Raw genomic sequence first — 18,159 nt, 5'->3', positions numbered from 1 at the left:
AAATCACAAACAGTCAATGTTGCTCACCTTTTCATGCACGGACATCACAAAAAGGCAACATTGCACAAAAGGCAGAACAATGATAAACATCCTAGAAATTTGCTCACCAGTCAACATTTCCTATTGGTAGCAAAATCTTTCCTTCTGGTATTGCCCTCCATACTTAAAGTGCTGGCAGCTCACATTGCCTACCCAAAAACTGATGCAACCTTCAAGACAGAAATCACAGATATCCAGGCAAAGAACTTGTATAGACAACAAACAATGCTACCTGATGCAAAATCTAAGCCATGGACATTGATGGCCAAAGAAGATAACATTGTATACAAGCATTATCGGAATCACCTCTACAACAAAGAACTCATAGACAGCAAACATTTGTCCGCCTGGCAAATTTATTGTGTTGTACATTGGTGGTCAAAGAATGCATAGCCATGCGACATTGTCTATATGCAACAATTAACAAAGAAATTATAGACTGTGTAATAGGTCACTAAGTTAATTCTAGACAGCTTTTTTGTTGCTATGAAGAAACGTTTTTTAAAAAAAAAGCAAAATAAGGTGGAAAAACTTTTGTATGCTAGAAAGCAGGATGCTCACAAATGTGAGTACTTTGGGCTTGGATTTTATTTAGCTCTAGATTTTAGATAGCTAATTGAACATATCCGAGCACATTGAAGACTGGTACCTGTACTAATTAAACATACCTAAATGCATTAAGGAGTAGGTACCTGGACATACATATTTTAACAACTGGTGAGATGATCTTTCCATATGTTACATAGATGTATGCTAGTGGAAGGTTGATAAGTCAATAAACGTTACGTTAGTACTATCACATATCAATCAGTGTTGTATATACAGGGCAATTTACTGATGTCACCACCAATACTGGGAGGACACCTAGCTAGACTGTAGTTATATAATGATAACTTACATCCTGACTCTTCTGTCCCTCTTCCTGTAAAAAAACCCATTTCATTACTGATGTTTGGTGTAACATTAAATTTCACTAGAAGTCACTGATGTAATATAAGACAGTCAATTGTAAATTGTCAAAAAAGAATTTGAATACATTTAGTTTCATTGTATTCAATGAAAAACATAACCTAAATAAATGAGTAGATGAGATTGCAACAAAATGTAGCATATTTTGATATTTGATATTGGTACAAATTTGAAGAGACTAAAACCAGATGTAATATCATATATGTCTGCCTTACACAATTTGTGTGTAGTCGTATAGTGTATATATTTTCTTCATAAATACAGACAGCTAGTATAACAATAGTATTATTTTTATCCCAATCACAGTATGACATGAAAGTGTGGTCTGGAACAGAACATAGTACTGGCCGTTTGGGATCAACTGTTGACAGGTGGTCTGGTTAGCTAGTTGTATATTGTCTATTCAGCCTAAGTAACAGCTCCTGTGTCAAATATTTACATTACAGCTTTATCATGGTCAGAATTTCAATTACCCAATATATCTGCTATGTGATAATATCTAGGTAACAATTTTCTAGTAGTGACAATATATATACTCAAAGTTCACTTCAATTTGATTTTTTTTTATAAACAGTAAAAAAGGATAAAATTTGGATGCTTTTCCTTGCATTTGGTTCATTTGTACACTATTATAAGTTGTAGCATTTTTATCTGTTATTGGAAGTTTCAGAACTTCATGTCTTCTAAGGTTCCTTCAACTTTCTTGGTACATCATATTTATTGTATTTATATCTGTAAAGGGAAGTTTCAGAACTGGTACATCATAGAGGTAACTTTTTAATCTGTAAAGGGAAGTTTCAGAACTGGTACATCATAGAGGTAACGCTTTTTAATCTGTAAAGGGAAGTTTCAGAACTGGTACATCATAGAGGTAACGCTTTTTAATCTGTAAAGGGAAGTTTCAGAACTGGTACATCATAGAGGTAACTTTTTATCTGTAAAGGGAAGTTTCAGAACTGGTACATCATAGAGGTAACGCTTTTTAATCTGTAAAGGGAAGTTTCAGAACTGGTACATCATAGAGGTAACTTTTTAATCTGTAAAGGGAAGTTTCAGAACTGGTACATCATAGAGGTAACTTTTTAATCTGTAAAGGGAAGTTTCAGAACTGGTACATCATAGAGGTAACTTTTTATCTGTAAAGGGAAGTTTCAGAACTGGTACATCATAGAGGTAACTTTTTAATCTGTAAAGGGAAGTTTCAGAACTGGTACATCATAGAGGTAACTTTTTAATCTGTAAAGGGAAGTTTCAGAACTGGTACATCATAGAGGTAACTTTTTATCTGTAAAGGGAAGTTTCAGAACTGGTACATCATAGAGGTAACTTTTTATCTGTAAAGGGAAGTTTCAGAACTGGTACATCATAGAGGTAACGCTTTTTAATCTGTAAAGGGAAGTTTCAGAACTGGTACATCATAGAGGTAACTTTTTAATCTGTAAAGGGAAGTTTCAGAACTGATTTGTTTTCTGTGGATTAACATTTTAGAAATTTTTATCTTGTAATGTAGGAAAGATTTAATGTTTAAAACCTTAAATGATCGATATTGAGTAAATGATTATAATTACATGTATTCAAGGTGGTTGAGGAACCTTAATAACATAACAAATGATAGCTGTTACAAGGATATAGGTTCATAGAAAATATCGTTATAAATAAGGTTTTGGTTGTTCTTTCCCTTGATATTGTTTCAGAAAGATCCATATACCTCAGGTACATAGTAAGTTTACCAAGAGGTATAGCTTGTCTCATTCAAAATGTAGCAATATAAACACCTGAACATGTTATCTTACAAATGAAACAAGAAAAGATAATATGATGATAACATTCCTGAATGTGTTGTCTGGACTTCTCAATACAGATAGCTCCTTATTCTGGACCACTGGGAGCAACTTGGACAGCTGTAAGACTGAAGTGGGTCAGATAGAGCTTCCCAGGAAAACTATAGCAAAGTGAAACAAGCCAGTAGACAACAGTGTGTAATTATGTTAACCAAACTAAATGAAGCAGATATTCTTATATTAAAAACATGTTTCTTTTTTATAATTTCTGAAACTTCAGCATTCAAGGTTTTGTTGTTAGTAAAGGAATTGACAGCATTAAAAGAGGAATGTTTTCTTAAAACGAAAATGGGCAGTTGTCATTTTAGGATCACCAGATAACCCATTATAAAGTCTGATTACACAAATGTCAAAGTCAGATAACAATAAATATGTCGGGCATTATCTGGTATTTGGATTTAAGTGTTTTGTAGTGGTTTGGCAACATCAAGATTTGTGTTGGTGTGTATTGATTGCCTGTAGATCTATGTCTGTCTCTTTTTCAGAAATTATTTAAGAATCAAGAAATCTTTGACTGAAATATATTTTACTCTCCATTTTTAGGAATGGCTATTATTAAAAGAAAGATTTTAAAGGCAGTACTTAACCATGCTATGTAAATATTTTTTTAGTCTATATATAATTGCCAGAGAGAGCTGAGACTCTGCATTGTGGTGTCAGTACAGAAAACATCACAATATGTTGTTATTTTCCTACTACCAAACACTCGGAGTGTCAAACTATCAAGTTATTTTCACTATCACATATATTTTAATGGAATATATACATTGTGAATGTTCCATTCTATGGTTATATAATAACTGTCATTGTAAAATCTTACTTTTGATGTGATCAGTTTTTAGTATTAGTTACCTCGACAAAAAACAAATCTTTTGACGTAATTGTACATCTGTGCATGTTAAATGCCTACTATTGTTAAAGTATTCCTATAGTTAGGGAAGCCGTATAAAGTCTTTAGTGTATAACAGTTTTAACATGAACAGATCAATGTCGCCATGTGTAATAAAGGATTGCAATAGCAGATTTAACTAAATCAATATCATATGTACACATGATAACAAAATTGTCATTCCAGCTAAAACCTGAAAGGAAGAAAAGAAATATTTATATATATATATGTCTTCTGCTTTCTGCTTCAGTGACAGTACCAGCCAATTAATGTCACGTTCTTTAAACAAGAACCAGGGTAGTGATGATAAAAAGCAACAGACCTTTCCATACAGATGATATAATTAGTCATGGTAACTTTATGTCGCTCAAGTAATAAGAATATTTCCAAATGATATCATAGTAACTAGATATGTACCTTAAAATTTCCCTACAGTATCATAGTCTTTTCTGTAAAACTTGAGATTGTAATATGGTCAGATAAGTATGAGTGAAATCATGTGGGAAAGGGGATGGGGGGTTGGGGTGGATAAAATCCTAGACTTTGTATAACTTGAGGAATGTTGGGGAAATTGATGTGGAATTTGATATTGTCAGCTAAATTGTTAAGGTACACAGCTGAACAATCTTACCTTCATGTTTTTTACAAAGGTATCAGATTGTTTCTCTTATGATAAATTAATTCCTTTTTTTCTCTCGAATACTGAAAAAAAATCTGCACACACTTGGTCGATGCAGTGAATAACATGACATACAGCCTAGTATTATTGGCATATATTGGAAAGCTTTTTGTAAAATTTTGCAAGATGTCACTGCTTTTTTTGCATGAATAACTTTGTTGTGGTCGATGGCTTATAAGCCCAGTCTTTATACACATGTATAACTATGGGATACTTGGTCTCCCTATGGACAAGGAGTTTAAGTCAGAACTGTGTGTGCCATTGTCATGGTAATAAGTATACAGGGATATTAAAAAAACACCTGTCATTGTGTGTCCATTGTTATAACCATCAGAACAAATACAGCTTGTTTACCCTGTATGATGCTGCAATAGTGAATACAAATAATCAAATATTGTTGCATTAATAAAAATTCTAGTGTGGTAATTAAAACTGGTGCAAATGATTAGCTCCAGCTTTATTATATAGTAAGAAAAATAAAAGAAAAATGAAAAAGGAATACTGGATATAAAATATGTATTACTTTAATTTGAGAGTTCTTGTGAACGAGCATTGCTTGCAACGTAGATATGATATTGTCTGGTGGAGTAGGAATACCTGGTTTGTATTGTACTAATTCTTATACAAATAACTACAATACCTCAATATTACACAGGACGCTTACAATTAATCTGGAATTTGGAGGATACAAACAAAAATCTCTGGTGTTGAAACCTGCATTCTTGTTGTGTTGACAATTTTTGGAATGTGACATTTGACCTTGCACTGGTAGCATCTACACCTGTAGCTTTAGTCTATTGTCTGTTTAATATCTGATAACTCCAGTTTTATATGGAGTCATTTCAGGTGTTTCACATCAATGTCCTGAGAATTGTATCATCTCCATATCATACAAAGTGTTCTTCTACTGTAGTCGTGAGATCATTTCTGTCATACAAGGTGTTGTTCTACTGGAGTCCTGAGAATTGTGTCGTCTCCATATCATACAAAGTGTTCTTCTACTGTAGTCGTGAGATCATTTCTATTATTCAAGGTATTCTCCTACTGGGAAGTCTTTAGATCTTCTCTATCATATACAAGGTATTCTCCTACTTGGGAGTCTTGAGATCTTTATCATACAAGGTGTTCTGGGGAGTCTTGAGATCTTCTCTCTCATACAAGGTGTTCTTCTACTGGGGAGTCTTGAGATCTTCTCTCTCATACAAGGTGTTCTTCTACCAGGGAGTCTTGAGATCTTCTCTCTCATACAAGGTGTTCTTCTACCAGGGAGTCTTGAGATCTTCTCTCTCATACAAGGTGTTCTTCTACTGGGGAGTCTTGAGATCTTCTCTCTCATACAAGGTGTTCTTCTACTGGGGAGTCTTGAGATCTTCTTCATACAAGGTGTTCTTCTACCAGGGAGTCTTGAGATCTTCTCTCTCATACAAGGTGTTCTTCTACTGGGGAGTCTTGAGATCTTCTCTCTCATACAAGGTGTTCTTCTACCAGGGAGTCTTGAGATCTTCTCTCTCATACAATGTGTTCTTCTACCAGGGAGTCTTGAGATCTTCTCTTTCATACAAGGTGTTCTTCTACCAGGGAGTCTTGAGATCTTCTCTCTCATACAAGGTGTTCTTCTACTGGGGAGTCTTGAGATCTTCTCTCTCATACAAGGTGTTCTTCTACTGGGGAGTCTTGAGATCTTCTCTCTCATACAAGGTGTTCTTCTACCAGGGAGTCTTGAGTTCTTCTCTCTCATACAAGGTGTTCTTCTACTTGGGAGTCTTGAGATCTTCTCTCTCATACAAGGTGTTCTTCTACTGGGGAGTCTTGAGATCTTCTCTCTCATACAAGGTGTTCTTCTACCAGGGAGTCTTGAGATCTTCTCTCTCATACAAGGTGTTCTTCTACCAGGGAGTCTTGAGATCTTCTCTCTCATACAAGGTGTTCTTCTACTGGGGAGTCTTGAGATCTTCTCTCTCATACAAGGTGTTCTTCTACCAGGGAGTCTTGAGATCTTCTCTCTCATACAAGGTGTTCTTCTACTGGGGAGTCTTGAGATCTTCTCTCTCATACAATATGTTTATCAAACTGGCCTCTTCAGATCTCCTCTCTTAGACATGTTGTTCCTTTCCTTGTCACTTGTAATATTCATTTTTTGGGTTATAGGCTGGTACATTATGATGCATAAATGTTTGGTAATGAAAAGTGGATGAAAGATAGGATTGAATGTGTATTTTAATTAAAGGCATTGAGTTGGTAAAGGACACTTATGGCAGCCAATATATACATGAATTTATAGGTAAATGGGTGTGTTTCTCTGAATGAGGTGTGTATCTCATAGCTGTGGGCTGAGCCTTGGGTAGTTAGCATAGGGATTAAGTAAGAAGTGTGTAAATACACTACTGTTTACACTGCTTGTGATAAATACCATTGGAGTTATCTGGTTCTAAACCAAATCTCTAACCCTACATTTACAGGCATTAGATTTGGCCAAATGTTCTGCTCTACATCTGGTACTGTTGAAACATTTAAAGGTTATGTCAATTTGATTGATATCCGTTTTACAAAACTCTGGTGTAAAATTTTCAAGCGATTTGTACGGCATCTTTTTCTTTCTTTGGTCACGGACTTTAAATTGTAGGTCTTACATTGGTTATCTCCCTTAGTATCAATCATTATTGCTGGAATTTGAAGTTAATTAGCTGTTTGACAGTCTTTAACTAAGTTAATAAATTCTGTATTTCAAACTTTTTAATATTATTTTCAAAAGCTACAACTTCTTTTGTTGGGTCCATATTTTTTTTCCTAGTGATTTTGATATCGGATACTTTAACAAATCTGCCTTACAGAAAACTGTTTTTATTTGGTCATTCCCAGTAGGTTTTATATGAGATACAAGAAGAATGACCTTGACCATGTACTACTGGTTGGGTACTATGAAAGTCAAAATCCTTTAGTACCATAATTATAATGACTATAAGTCATGGACAGTCTTCTGTTTGATGTAACTAAACAGTCAAATCTTAACCTAAGGTAACACAATAACAGTTTGGAGGACAGATAGGGTATATACATGGCACCAAAAAATCAAACCAGTGCTAGTCAGGGTCCAATTCGGTACATTATTGCTTTTCAATTTACAATGACTGCATGTGGTAAATCATTTGATTTATAAAAAATGATTACCCATTTCACTGCACTAAGACCCTCAATATACTATGTTACTACACAGTGAGGATTTTGAAATAAAATTGCCACATGCTTTCAGATAGGAATACTGAAACTCCATTTTAAGTGATATTCAAATGTGATCTATCCAAGTTAATAGGCAGACACATCTTGTAATTTAATAATTTCAAAATTCAATTTCAAATTATTAACTCATTCATGAAATACAATTTAAAAAGGAAAAAAATCTAAATCTGATATGGCTTTGAATGAAACCAATATACACATTAATGTAGCTGTATGATATGAAAAGAAAGTTGATATTTGATTTCTAAAACTAATGTCTTCAAACCAGATATACTGGGTATACTGATGTAATTCTGTGGTCTCTCTTTGTTTCTATGGTCATTGTATTTGAAAGAGAAATCATGTTGATTAAAAATTAATTGCATGGTTTGTGAGTGACATATCAGTGAGATCAAGGAAGTACAGGACATGTCCTGTGTGCATGTCGTGTTAGTCAGCTATTTACATACAGATACTCTGTCTATATATAGGCATATATATATCATCTGAAGTTAGTAAATATATTGTGAATGTTATCAACATTTCATTAAATCTTTTTATCAGTGTTATTTGTGATATACATCTTTAGCACGGTCATACAATACAAGGATAACCAGTCTTTATAAAACTTTGAGTTTGATATTCACAAATGAAGTTCATTAATTCTTACATATTCAAGTAACAACGTTGTTCAGTTTGAGAATTGATACAAACTTAAGGAGGTATTAGAGGTACGTGGTGTTGTGTATACTTGTAACTGCACGATTGGCCTGTTGATCCTAATATGTGTTACAATATACCATAAACCATCATAATGTATGTGTATTGTGTTGACAATTAATTTGCCCATCCTAATGTAAAACAAGACTTTAGGACATCCACAAACATCTATACAAAGGCTAGTGGAAGTGTTGATGAGTGTTAATGCTGTCTTTATGTCATATCCCCTGATCTGAGAGCGCCATGTTATCACACAGATAAAGACCCAAGACATCTACATGATATAACTGTCACAAAGGTGGCCTTATGACAGGTGTTTTATGTCCGAACTGTCTCCAGCAATTTGTAGTGTACATAGCTGTGCATTGATGTGACATATGATGAACTATAACAAATATGTAAATGTGATTTGCCTTTGTACCTTCAGTATTCTTAAGATTGACCATATCTGAAAAAAATTAGAAATAAAATTAGGGAGTTAGTAAGAAGAGGGGTATTGAATGTTTAATTCATACCCTGACTTTTCAGGTAATGAGAAAAAACACTTAGCTGTAGAAATTTGAAATGCTTCATTAAGATAACAGATTTTCATCTTGATCTTTTTTAACACAGTGCACTTAAAGTTGGTATGTTAAGTTAACTATTTAAAAGGGATGGATTTTACCTGCATGTGCTCCCTACATTTTGTTGTCATATATATTGAATGAACAGATTGAACACCATAGTATTGTTCTATGTTATGTCCTTTGATGCAGAAATACATAATCAGCATAACACTAATATACTAAGGAACTTACTTAGTTTTCATCTAAGTTAAACACTTCAAAAAGAGACTTCGGTAGGACACAAATATTTGATTTAGTTGATTCTCAAGCTTATACCTGTTGGATTTGACCATAAGAATGTGAGAAGCTTGGATCTTTTACTTATCAATTAGGACCTGAAAATTAGGGAAATGATGTTTGAAAACTTATATACGAGGACTTCATGACCACTGAACTTCAGGTGAGTATATAAGCTAAAGTTAAGGAACCTTGCAAAATATCTCTAACTTGAATTGTAGGAATTTTCTGAGTTTCATAATTTTGCTTTTAACCTTTGTTTTTTTATAATAGCTGATGAATTCAGAATTTATGTTTATTTTCAAAAGTTTTTAGATAAGGAGTGTGTGACAGTTGTGATTCAGTTCAGATTTTCACATTGAGACATGTAAAACAGAAGTATTGATATAAACTACCTGTAAAGGATCGCTTTTAGCAATGACAGGCTGTCTGTTTCATCACCGGCCTGTATAATCAGTCATACCAGGGGTGGTGGGACCGAACATAGATACCCACTCATTACGGAAGTCAGGTGGTTCTGTGACCCAGGGTAAATAGCTTTAGCCCCCGCCAAAACTGCACTTGTCATCCAAGCAGGGAAACTAACTAGCTAACTTTTGCAGTTTTGGATATGATGTAGTCTATATATATGTGAACTGTTTAGACATCATAAAGATATAAGCAGATCATCATGATAATTTAAAGTGAATCATCAAAAGATTTTGTCTGTTGATGGGATTTCAGTCAAAGAGACAATGAGGATATTTTTGTTCTTAAGAAGATCAGGACATATTGGAGTACATACTTGCTGTTCTATGAGATGTGGATTCTGAGACATGTGATGTTTCTGTGTAATTAAGATTTCCTGCTGGCTCCTTCCGGTGTTCAAACATACATATCTAAAGTTTGCAGTACACTGCAGGAGACCTTTGTCAAGGTCAAGTGTATAGCTGTAAGGAAATTAACAAACATTTCTAATGTTCTGCGCACTGTAGTTTGAAACAATACAGTCATGTAACTTTGTTGTAGACAGAGATCGAACATTAGCATTCGTAATATTAAAAAAAAAACAAAAAAAACAGAGCCTTCAGATACGTTAGCAGTTAAAAATGTAATATTAAATCACTTTATATCTGGTGTTGGCATCAAATGATTTAGATCCCGCAGGAAGTTTTGTTTGTTAGCATGGATGTATGTGAATGTGAAAATTATGACGGAGTTTTTGAGTACTACAAGAAGAGGAGAGTGTCGCCTTATCTGGCAGTCTAACTCAGGCCGGCAGGTTGTAGGGCAACCCAAGACACTTCATTTGTTTGTAGATGAACGAGTTGTCCCATGCAGAAATCATGTTAGATCAATGATTTGTAAATTTGAAACAGGAAAACTTAAAAAAAAGGTAAAAAACATTACGCTGTTTGCATAATGATTTAGCATAAAGATTTAATTTATTCACACTGAGAGATGAGTAATCTGGCGGTCCATGTTAAGATATATAGGTAGAGATCAGCTGTAGTTTATTATTTCCAGGGTTAATGAATTGGATTATTTTTAACTAAATAGTTAGTACGCAATATTCTTATTCTATCTTTATCACGATGTCCTAATGTAAAGACACCTTTAGTAGATGATCATACATTTACATAATTCTATGCACCAGGCTCAGATGGGGGCGTTCCCTGTCTCATTGTTATGTTCAAACTTCTTTATGTGTGCCATTGGTTTCTGGGTATCACAACGAAGGCTCAGAAAATACATTATGCCTTAAATAATTTAAAAATTGCATGATCACATGTTGTATTAACTTCCCCAGGATACTCAATTTCCATGTATATACCGTATCTATCCTTCAGTTAGCCCAGCTAACAAATCACTAATTTGTACAGCACTATATAAGGGTGGTTTTGTTAACATGCAAGGGCTTATCGCTGGATGAATATGATTTTGCTGTAAACAGAATTGTTGATTGGTCAATTTCACTTCCTGGAATTTCAAATTTTTAGATATTTTTTCAGACCCTACAATAGGGCCTTAAACAACTCTCAAACCCTACAACGGAGCCTTAAACAAATGATATATTACTTGAGCAAATGTGTTTTTACCACATAAGTATCTTTCCGTGATATTTGAGCTTAAGATTGACAAACTTGGTAAGATAGTAAGATATATAAGTTCCTCATTTAAACTCTTGTGAAATCAGGTATGGAGGTCTTGGTTTGATTTGCCATGAAAGAAAACTTCTGAATTATATGGAACCAATGCCATGGCCCAATACCTGGAAATAAGCTATTATTATAATTGTATATAAAAAAGCTAATTTGTACAATTGTAAAGTAAAGCTTTTTCATTGTCCTATGATAAACCCACCTCCTAATTTTGAGGTAAAAGTTTTGCATTGGCTCCAAGGACTACCCTCTGACTTTTAGTACAGAAGTATATGTCAGCCCCTAGGATCCCCCTGACTTTGAGTAAGAACTGAAGGCCCCTATGATTCCCTCTCATCCCCCACCACCAGCCCCACCCCTCTCCCCATCTGAAAGCTTCCTAGGGTTCCCCTCAGTCTTTAAGTAAGAAGTATATGTTGCCTTAGGCTTCCCACCTGACTTTGAATAAGAACTGATAGCCCCTTTGATTCCCCATGACTTTGAGGCTTCTCCCTGACTTTGACTTTAAGTAAGAAGTATATGTTGCCCTTCTCTCGAGCTTTGCCCCTCTCCCAGGCTTAACCCCTCTCCCAGGCTTTGACTTTAAGTAAGAAGTATATGTTGCCCCCCTCCCTGACTTTGACTTTAAGTAAGAAGTATATGTTGCCCCTTTCCCAGGCTTCCCCAAGACTTTTATTAAGACCTGATTGTCCCCTAGGTTTATTGCAGTATGAACACAGTATTGTACACATTAAAGGTGACTACAGTTGGTCTTTATTGGGTGCTTAATGCTGAAGATACGTAAATTTAAAATTGACTTCTATTTGATTTGTTACTAATGTCAGATTCCTGATTTATGACCGGTTTGTACATGTGAACATCTTGAGGATTGTGGTATTACATAATATGTCTGCATTGAAAATTGTTCAATTGAGGATATTCATTTAAAAAAGTCAATGAAGTCAGGTAAAGAAATCATTGATACATCTTTAAAGCTGATATATGTAAATATCATAAATATATGTTGACGTTAATATACATGGAGACGATATATATATTGTGCAGATTTATGCAGAATTTATCCATGTTTCTTTATATACATAAACATTGAAGACAGTCAAGTGTCTGCCTAGTGATCATTTACCTAATTCATTTGTATTGCTGAAGCAAATGATTCCATGTCAGTGAGGATCCCAACAGCTATCTAAACATTGAAACTGGCAACCTAGACCAAACATTAACATAAACATCACAACAATGAAATGGGGAAAATAAACTTGTTAAACATAAGAGTTTAACACCTACCATTCTGGTATTTATCAAACAATAAGCCCATGTCTGGTAATCAGTCTATCCTTATCAATCACTGTTCAGTAGAGTATTTTTATTGTGCTGTAATGTTGGCCCATACTTTGAGTGGAAGTAAAGTGTTGGCCTGCTGGCCTTATTACAGTAAATATAAATATTGTATAGTCCGAGATATCAACACTATACAGAAATCTGTCTACACCAGACATAAACATGAACATGACAAAAAATTGTTGCACGATTTGAAATTCCAGTGTTGGCACGATAACTGGGAATTTTTTTCAGACGATAACAACCCCAACTCTTCAATCAGTAGAAGTGATGAATTCGGGAGAGAAAAGATTTGAATCCCAACAGTGATTATCTTACTTACTATCATAATTATAATAGATGTTATTTAGACAGATATAACTGATATGGTGGTAGAATTTGGTTCTTACTAAGAGGTTAAACTGTAATGACTTAAGTCGATGTGTTTTATTGAATTTGTACACTGTAGCCATTATATTGTAGATAAAGGGATATCTGCTATGAATAAAATGAAATTCAATGAAGGAAATTACATACAAGTACTGCCTTAAGCTATAGTTATTTTAGTGTGTACAGTATGATTCATGTAGGTGTGTCCTATACATATGTATAGAGTGCACCACTGTAGTGTGATGATAACAGATCATGTACACTAATCAGTATAACTTTAACAGGTCCACAGTCCATTAAGACCAGGCCTCTGACCATATGGACAAGTGATTAAATTCAGCTGTTGGCTACACTCCGTAGAAAACTGTCACTGTAATGCCTGTTTTATATTGCCCTTCGGAAAAATGTCAGCTAATGTTCTAGATGTACAGATCATTGGTGCAAGACAATGCTAATCTATTGTCAGTGGTCATTTCTAGGTCCCAAGGACACCTGTGATTGTGTTAATACCAATGGTCAGGGCCAAAGTGTCCACTAAGGTGATATACCATATTGTCACCTTTACCCAATTAAATCAATGCTTATTAATAGAATGATTGAAAGGAGAATTAGTTAAAACTTAAGTAAAGAGCATTTAAAATCTGTTTGATGACAGAATTCAAGGGATAGAAATAACTTAGAAGATTATACTGACTATTTGTAATGAGTCGTAATTGACTTCGGATGTGAATTTGTACAGATAGCTGTAAGTTTATAGTTTGATTACTAAGATGTATAATTACATTCTTGATATTATCCTGACACAGCCACAGACTTCTGTACTATGACGGTACACATTTGGATGAGGGACGTTATAGAGTGACTTTTATTCTATTAACACTCCACAGAGGGATGATACAAAGCAGAAACCTTCTGTGGTGATGTCCTCTACATGATAGACATACAAATTGAATGTAGCACTGAAGTGATTTATGTGTTTACGACATCATTAACCCTTATGCAAACCTCTAATTTTCAAAAGTGTAACATAAAATTAAATGTGTGCATTTATTAATTGATTAAGGACTGCAACACAGTGATGTTTAAAATGATTTTATATACACATGAGCAATGTAATAGGATTGGATAAGTCAAATGAAAGCTGTTTTAAATTCTTGTCTTATTTTGACCTTGAACTCTATTCTGTCTTTGCAGTTAAAAATTTCGTTCAATGATCAAGCCACTGCAACACATGAGTACCAGTCTGAGAATGCAGCGTTGCATGACTACCTGGTCATTCACCCAAAGGAGGAGGAAGAAGTTAAGAAAGAGGCAGAAGAGGAAAAACCAGTCATCAAATTAGAAGACTTTGAATATGCAGATGAGTCATCTGATGATGTGGCAGAAACTCCTCGCAGTGGAGGCCCGGGTGACAGCTCTATACGTAGCAATACACCACTGTCAGGAGCAGGTAAAGCATCAACCTTTCACAAACACACTGTGTTACAACTACAAAGAATTTTTTTGGTGGTTAAAATTTTTGAGGTTTTGCCTAAAGCTTGATGAAAATGTATATATCATCAACACAGTTCGTCACATAGCGGATGGTCATCTCTCAAAATTTTCCTTTCCATGAAATTTGTTGATCTGCTGTTGAAATTCCTGTGAATCACAAAAAACTTCCTTATTCTTCACGCACGGAAGTGCTTTTCACCTGCTTTGAATTCCCGATGTACTATGTACTTTCAAAATTTCTTACACAAGGAAAATGTTTGTTCCTGCACCTGGAATTCCTCTTGCTCTGTGTGTAGAATTTCCTTATACCCTGCTATATAGTAGATAAATCCTGCCAGGCATGAACCATGAAAGGGACATTTTTTAACCCACCATCATCTGATAGGTAATCACCTGCATCTTATGGTCAGTTATTGGTCTTTAAACAACTCTTGTAATCATTGTTTCTGGGAAAGTACTGTATGAATAAAATCTTTGTGAGATTCCTTATTAGGAGAAAGTAAATGACTCGGATTTTGAATGTGAAAGTTTTTCTTTTTTCTATTTTTATTTCTTAACAGATTTTGAATGGGTCTTCAAGTTTGTGAATGACCTTTGTGAGATTCCTTATGTAGGTCTCTCACCTCCCCCCCCCCCCCACCCCACCCCTAGTCACAAGATGTGCCCTTCTGATTTTGTGACTGATTCAAAGAAAAAAAATGGCAACTATCATGAATTAAAGTTTATCATCAATATTTCTTAATAAAAATTTCACAAAATCAAGAGCAGATAAGAAGAAAAAAATAGAGTTAAAAAGGAGAATATCCTATTTTTATAGAACAAATAAAGAACAAACTAAGGTTGGGTGCCGAGGTCCATCTGGTTTTTACTTGTTCTATTTTATTTCAAAAATAAAAAAAATTCTAATCGAAGAAAAAGAAAACAATATATCATCCTATTGCCTTTTTATCTGACACAGTCTTTATAACAAATATGTACTTGGTATATTACTCACTAAACTAGGGTTTGGTTTTATCCAGATCATAATGTTTTTCCCAGGCTGGTTTGCACTGTATTATATAAAGTGTCCTAGAAAGTTTTCCTTACGTATTAGGTTCCAGTTGACTGGCAGAGTGATAGAGTAGGCCGGGGGATTTAGGTTACTTCAAATTAATCATGTCTGGGATTTATAGAGTACATTACTGTCTTCATGGTGAGTGTAGAAATCTTTGAGGTTAATTCTCTCTGGGCACATTTTCACTGATTATTGGTCCATCCAATGGAAAACTATAGTTGTACAAAAATACCAAAGTAGGAATGAAAGCTGGCCGTATAGCATCGTTTAGCATTTAGCGTACTGATGTTTTAAATTCCTTTTATGGACGGAGAGTAATTTGAACAGCCCATTATCACTATTATCTAAGTGGAATTTTCAAATTTCACATTATTTTCAATAAAAAAACAAAGGAAAAAAGAGAAAAAAGGAAAATATCCAAAGATATTAAAGAACAAATGAAGATTAAAAACTGGTGGATGCCAAGATCCCCGTGGATCTTGTGCTTTATTTTCTTGTACAAAGCACAGAATGAGTTCATTATTACCAGGAAACCAACATTGTTTCAAAAAGGCTTGTTGTATTGTAACTTACAATCATTGACAGAAGATCAGAATTTTCACACTTCTTGTACATGTATGATAAAGATGATGTGTTGAGTAAGATAATGATGAGAAAGATAAAATGTGGAGTTTTTACCTCTCCGCAACAGAATTGTCTTATTTCTGTTCAATATTGAGATGGAATGTTATATTGTAAGTTTAATCAACAGGTATCAACAACAGTACAATGATCGTAAAGGTTGGTGGTGTGGGGGAGGGAAGGGGGAGGGCTGCACATTATCAAGTGATAAATGTTATCTATGTCTAGACAATGAATCAGTTTCTTCAGTGGCAAATCTCAATATCTCAAGTTTTTTTTTCAACAAGGAAACAATGTTCATTTCAAGAAAAGGGCAAGTGTGTAACTATTAGTTAGGTGGTCGGCCAGCATTGGGTCATTTACCTCCTGATGTGTCATGTTTAACCATAAGGATGATCAACCAAATTATAGTGCTGAATAATGACAAAAAAACAGCATTACTGGGGAATAGTCTAGACGATTTTATTATATAGCACCAGGAGGACAGGACACACAACAAAATCAATCCTCTGAGTATATGCCAGTCTAATTTACCTATAACTGGCTTTAGGCTGATATTACTGAAAGCATACTTATTTTGGCACAATTAAATTTTAATGAATTATTGATTTTTAGCAAATCAGGATACGATTCATGCATTGACATTAATTATTGTAACAACATACAGAATCTAGTTATCACAATCATATTTTGGTACAATATTTTTAGTTCAAAAGTCACTATGATAAGATTATTGCTGAAATATATATGGTTACTGTATATCAGTCAAACTTGATATGATCTGCTTTAAAATGGGTACCTAATAATATAGATTACTAGTAGATATAAACTTCTGGTTAGTTCTGTTTTGTATGCATTTGTTGTGTCCTGTGATAATCTACATTCAGTTGTAGATCATATTTGAAAAAAACTAAACAAGTAAAACATAAAATCCCTGAAGCAATGAGTAGATATTCACAATCTGTCATTCAGAAATTTTTAAGATAAAAGTACACAATATAAAATATTGAAACAGTTGTTCCATTTTCTGAAATTTTCTAGAATTATTGTTTTTTTTACAGGTACCTTTGGTGGCTACAAATCCAAGATGTCTGTAGACTTTGAGTTTGGGATGTCTATGGTTGAAGAACCTCCAGTTGCCTCCCCTGACCCTGACCCTGTGGAGGATTCAGAGGAAACTGACATTCTACCTATTGCTGATGATGATACATTTAACTGGACAGACAATAGCAGTGCTGATCTCTTGTTCTAGTTTTATCCTCAATGTGTTTCTCTTCAGGATTACAAGTCAGACCAGTTTACAAAGTCTGATGTTGAAATTATGTTCAGTAGATTTGTAGGTCTTGTGTTGAACAAACATTTAGTAGACAGCTGTAGATCTGGTGTTAAATCAATATTCAGTAAAATATTGTAAGTTTGGTGTTAAACTTACATTAACTAGACTGTTGTAGGTCTAGTGTAAAACCTACTTTCAGTAGATGCTGTAGAATTGGTGTCAAACCTACATTCAGTAGACTGCATTAGGTCATGTGTCAAACCTATATTCAGTAGATGCTGTAGGTTTGGTGAAAAACCTACATTTAGTAGGCTGCTCAAGATGTTGTGTTAAAACTGCATTCAGTTAGCGGCTTTCTATTTTGCAGAGCAAAAATGTTACTTCAGTATCATCCATCCATTAGAAATACACATCTGTGACCTTGGGGTATTTCATTGGTAGATATCAGCATCACAACCCCACTGTCATTGACCTGGTAGCCATACAGTGGAAAAACTCCCAAGATATAAAAAAGATTAGAATGTCAATTTTTCATTGATTGACATGATAAATAAAAGTTGTTATTTATAAGAATAACACTGGATGACATATTCTTTAGACCTCAGATGAAGAGTTTCCTCTGTCTGGGGATAATTCATCCCTTGTTCCTTGAACATGGTAATAAGATTGAA

General features: G+C 34.5%; 1 protein-coding gene across 1 annotated transcript in view; it reads left to right on the top strand.

The window, feature by feature from the left end:
• Window positions 1–17,756, top strand: part of LOC132550094 (proteoglycan 4-like) — a 31,490-nt gene extending 13,734 nt beyond the window's left edge. The window contains exons 2-3 of the mRNA XM_060214108.1: window positions 14,238–14,493; window positions 17,274–17,756. Of these exons, the coding sequence (XP_060070091.1) occupies window positions 14,238–14,493; window positions 17,274–17,464 (447 nt within the window). The 3' untranslated portion in view covers window positions 17,465–17,756. The remainder of the gene's footprint in view (window positions 1–14,237; window positions 14,494–17,273) is intronic.
• Window positions 17,757–18,159: the final 403 nt, after the last annotated feature.

This window comes from Ylistrum balloti, unplaced genomic scaffold, assembly GCF_031769215.1.
Source record: "Ylistrum balloti isolate Yb309-2 unplaced genomic scaffold, AGI_CSIRO_Ybal_v1 Utg370104, whole genome shotgun sequence".
Lineage (NCBI taxonomy): Eukaryota > Metazoa > Mollusca > Bivalvia > Pectinida > Pectinidae > Ylistrum > Ylistrum balloti.
The sequence above is the reverse complement of the archived record's forward strand: the minus strand, read 5'-3'. Positions and strand labels throughout refer to the sequence as shown.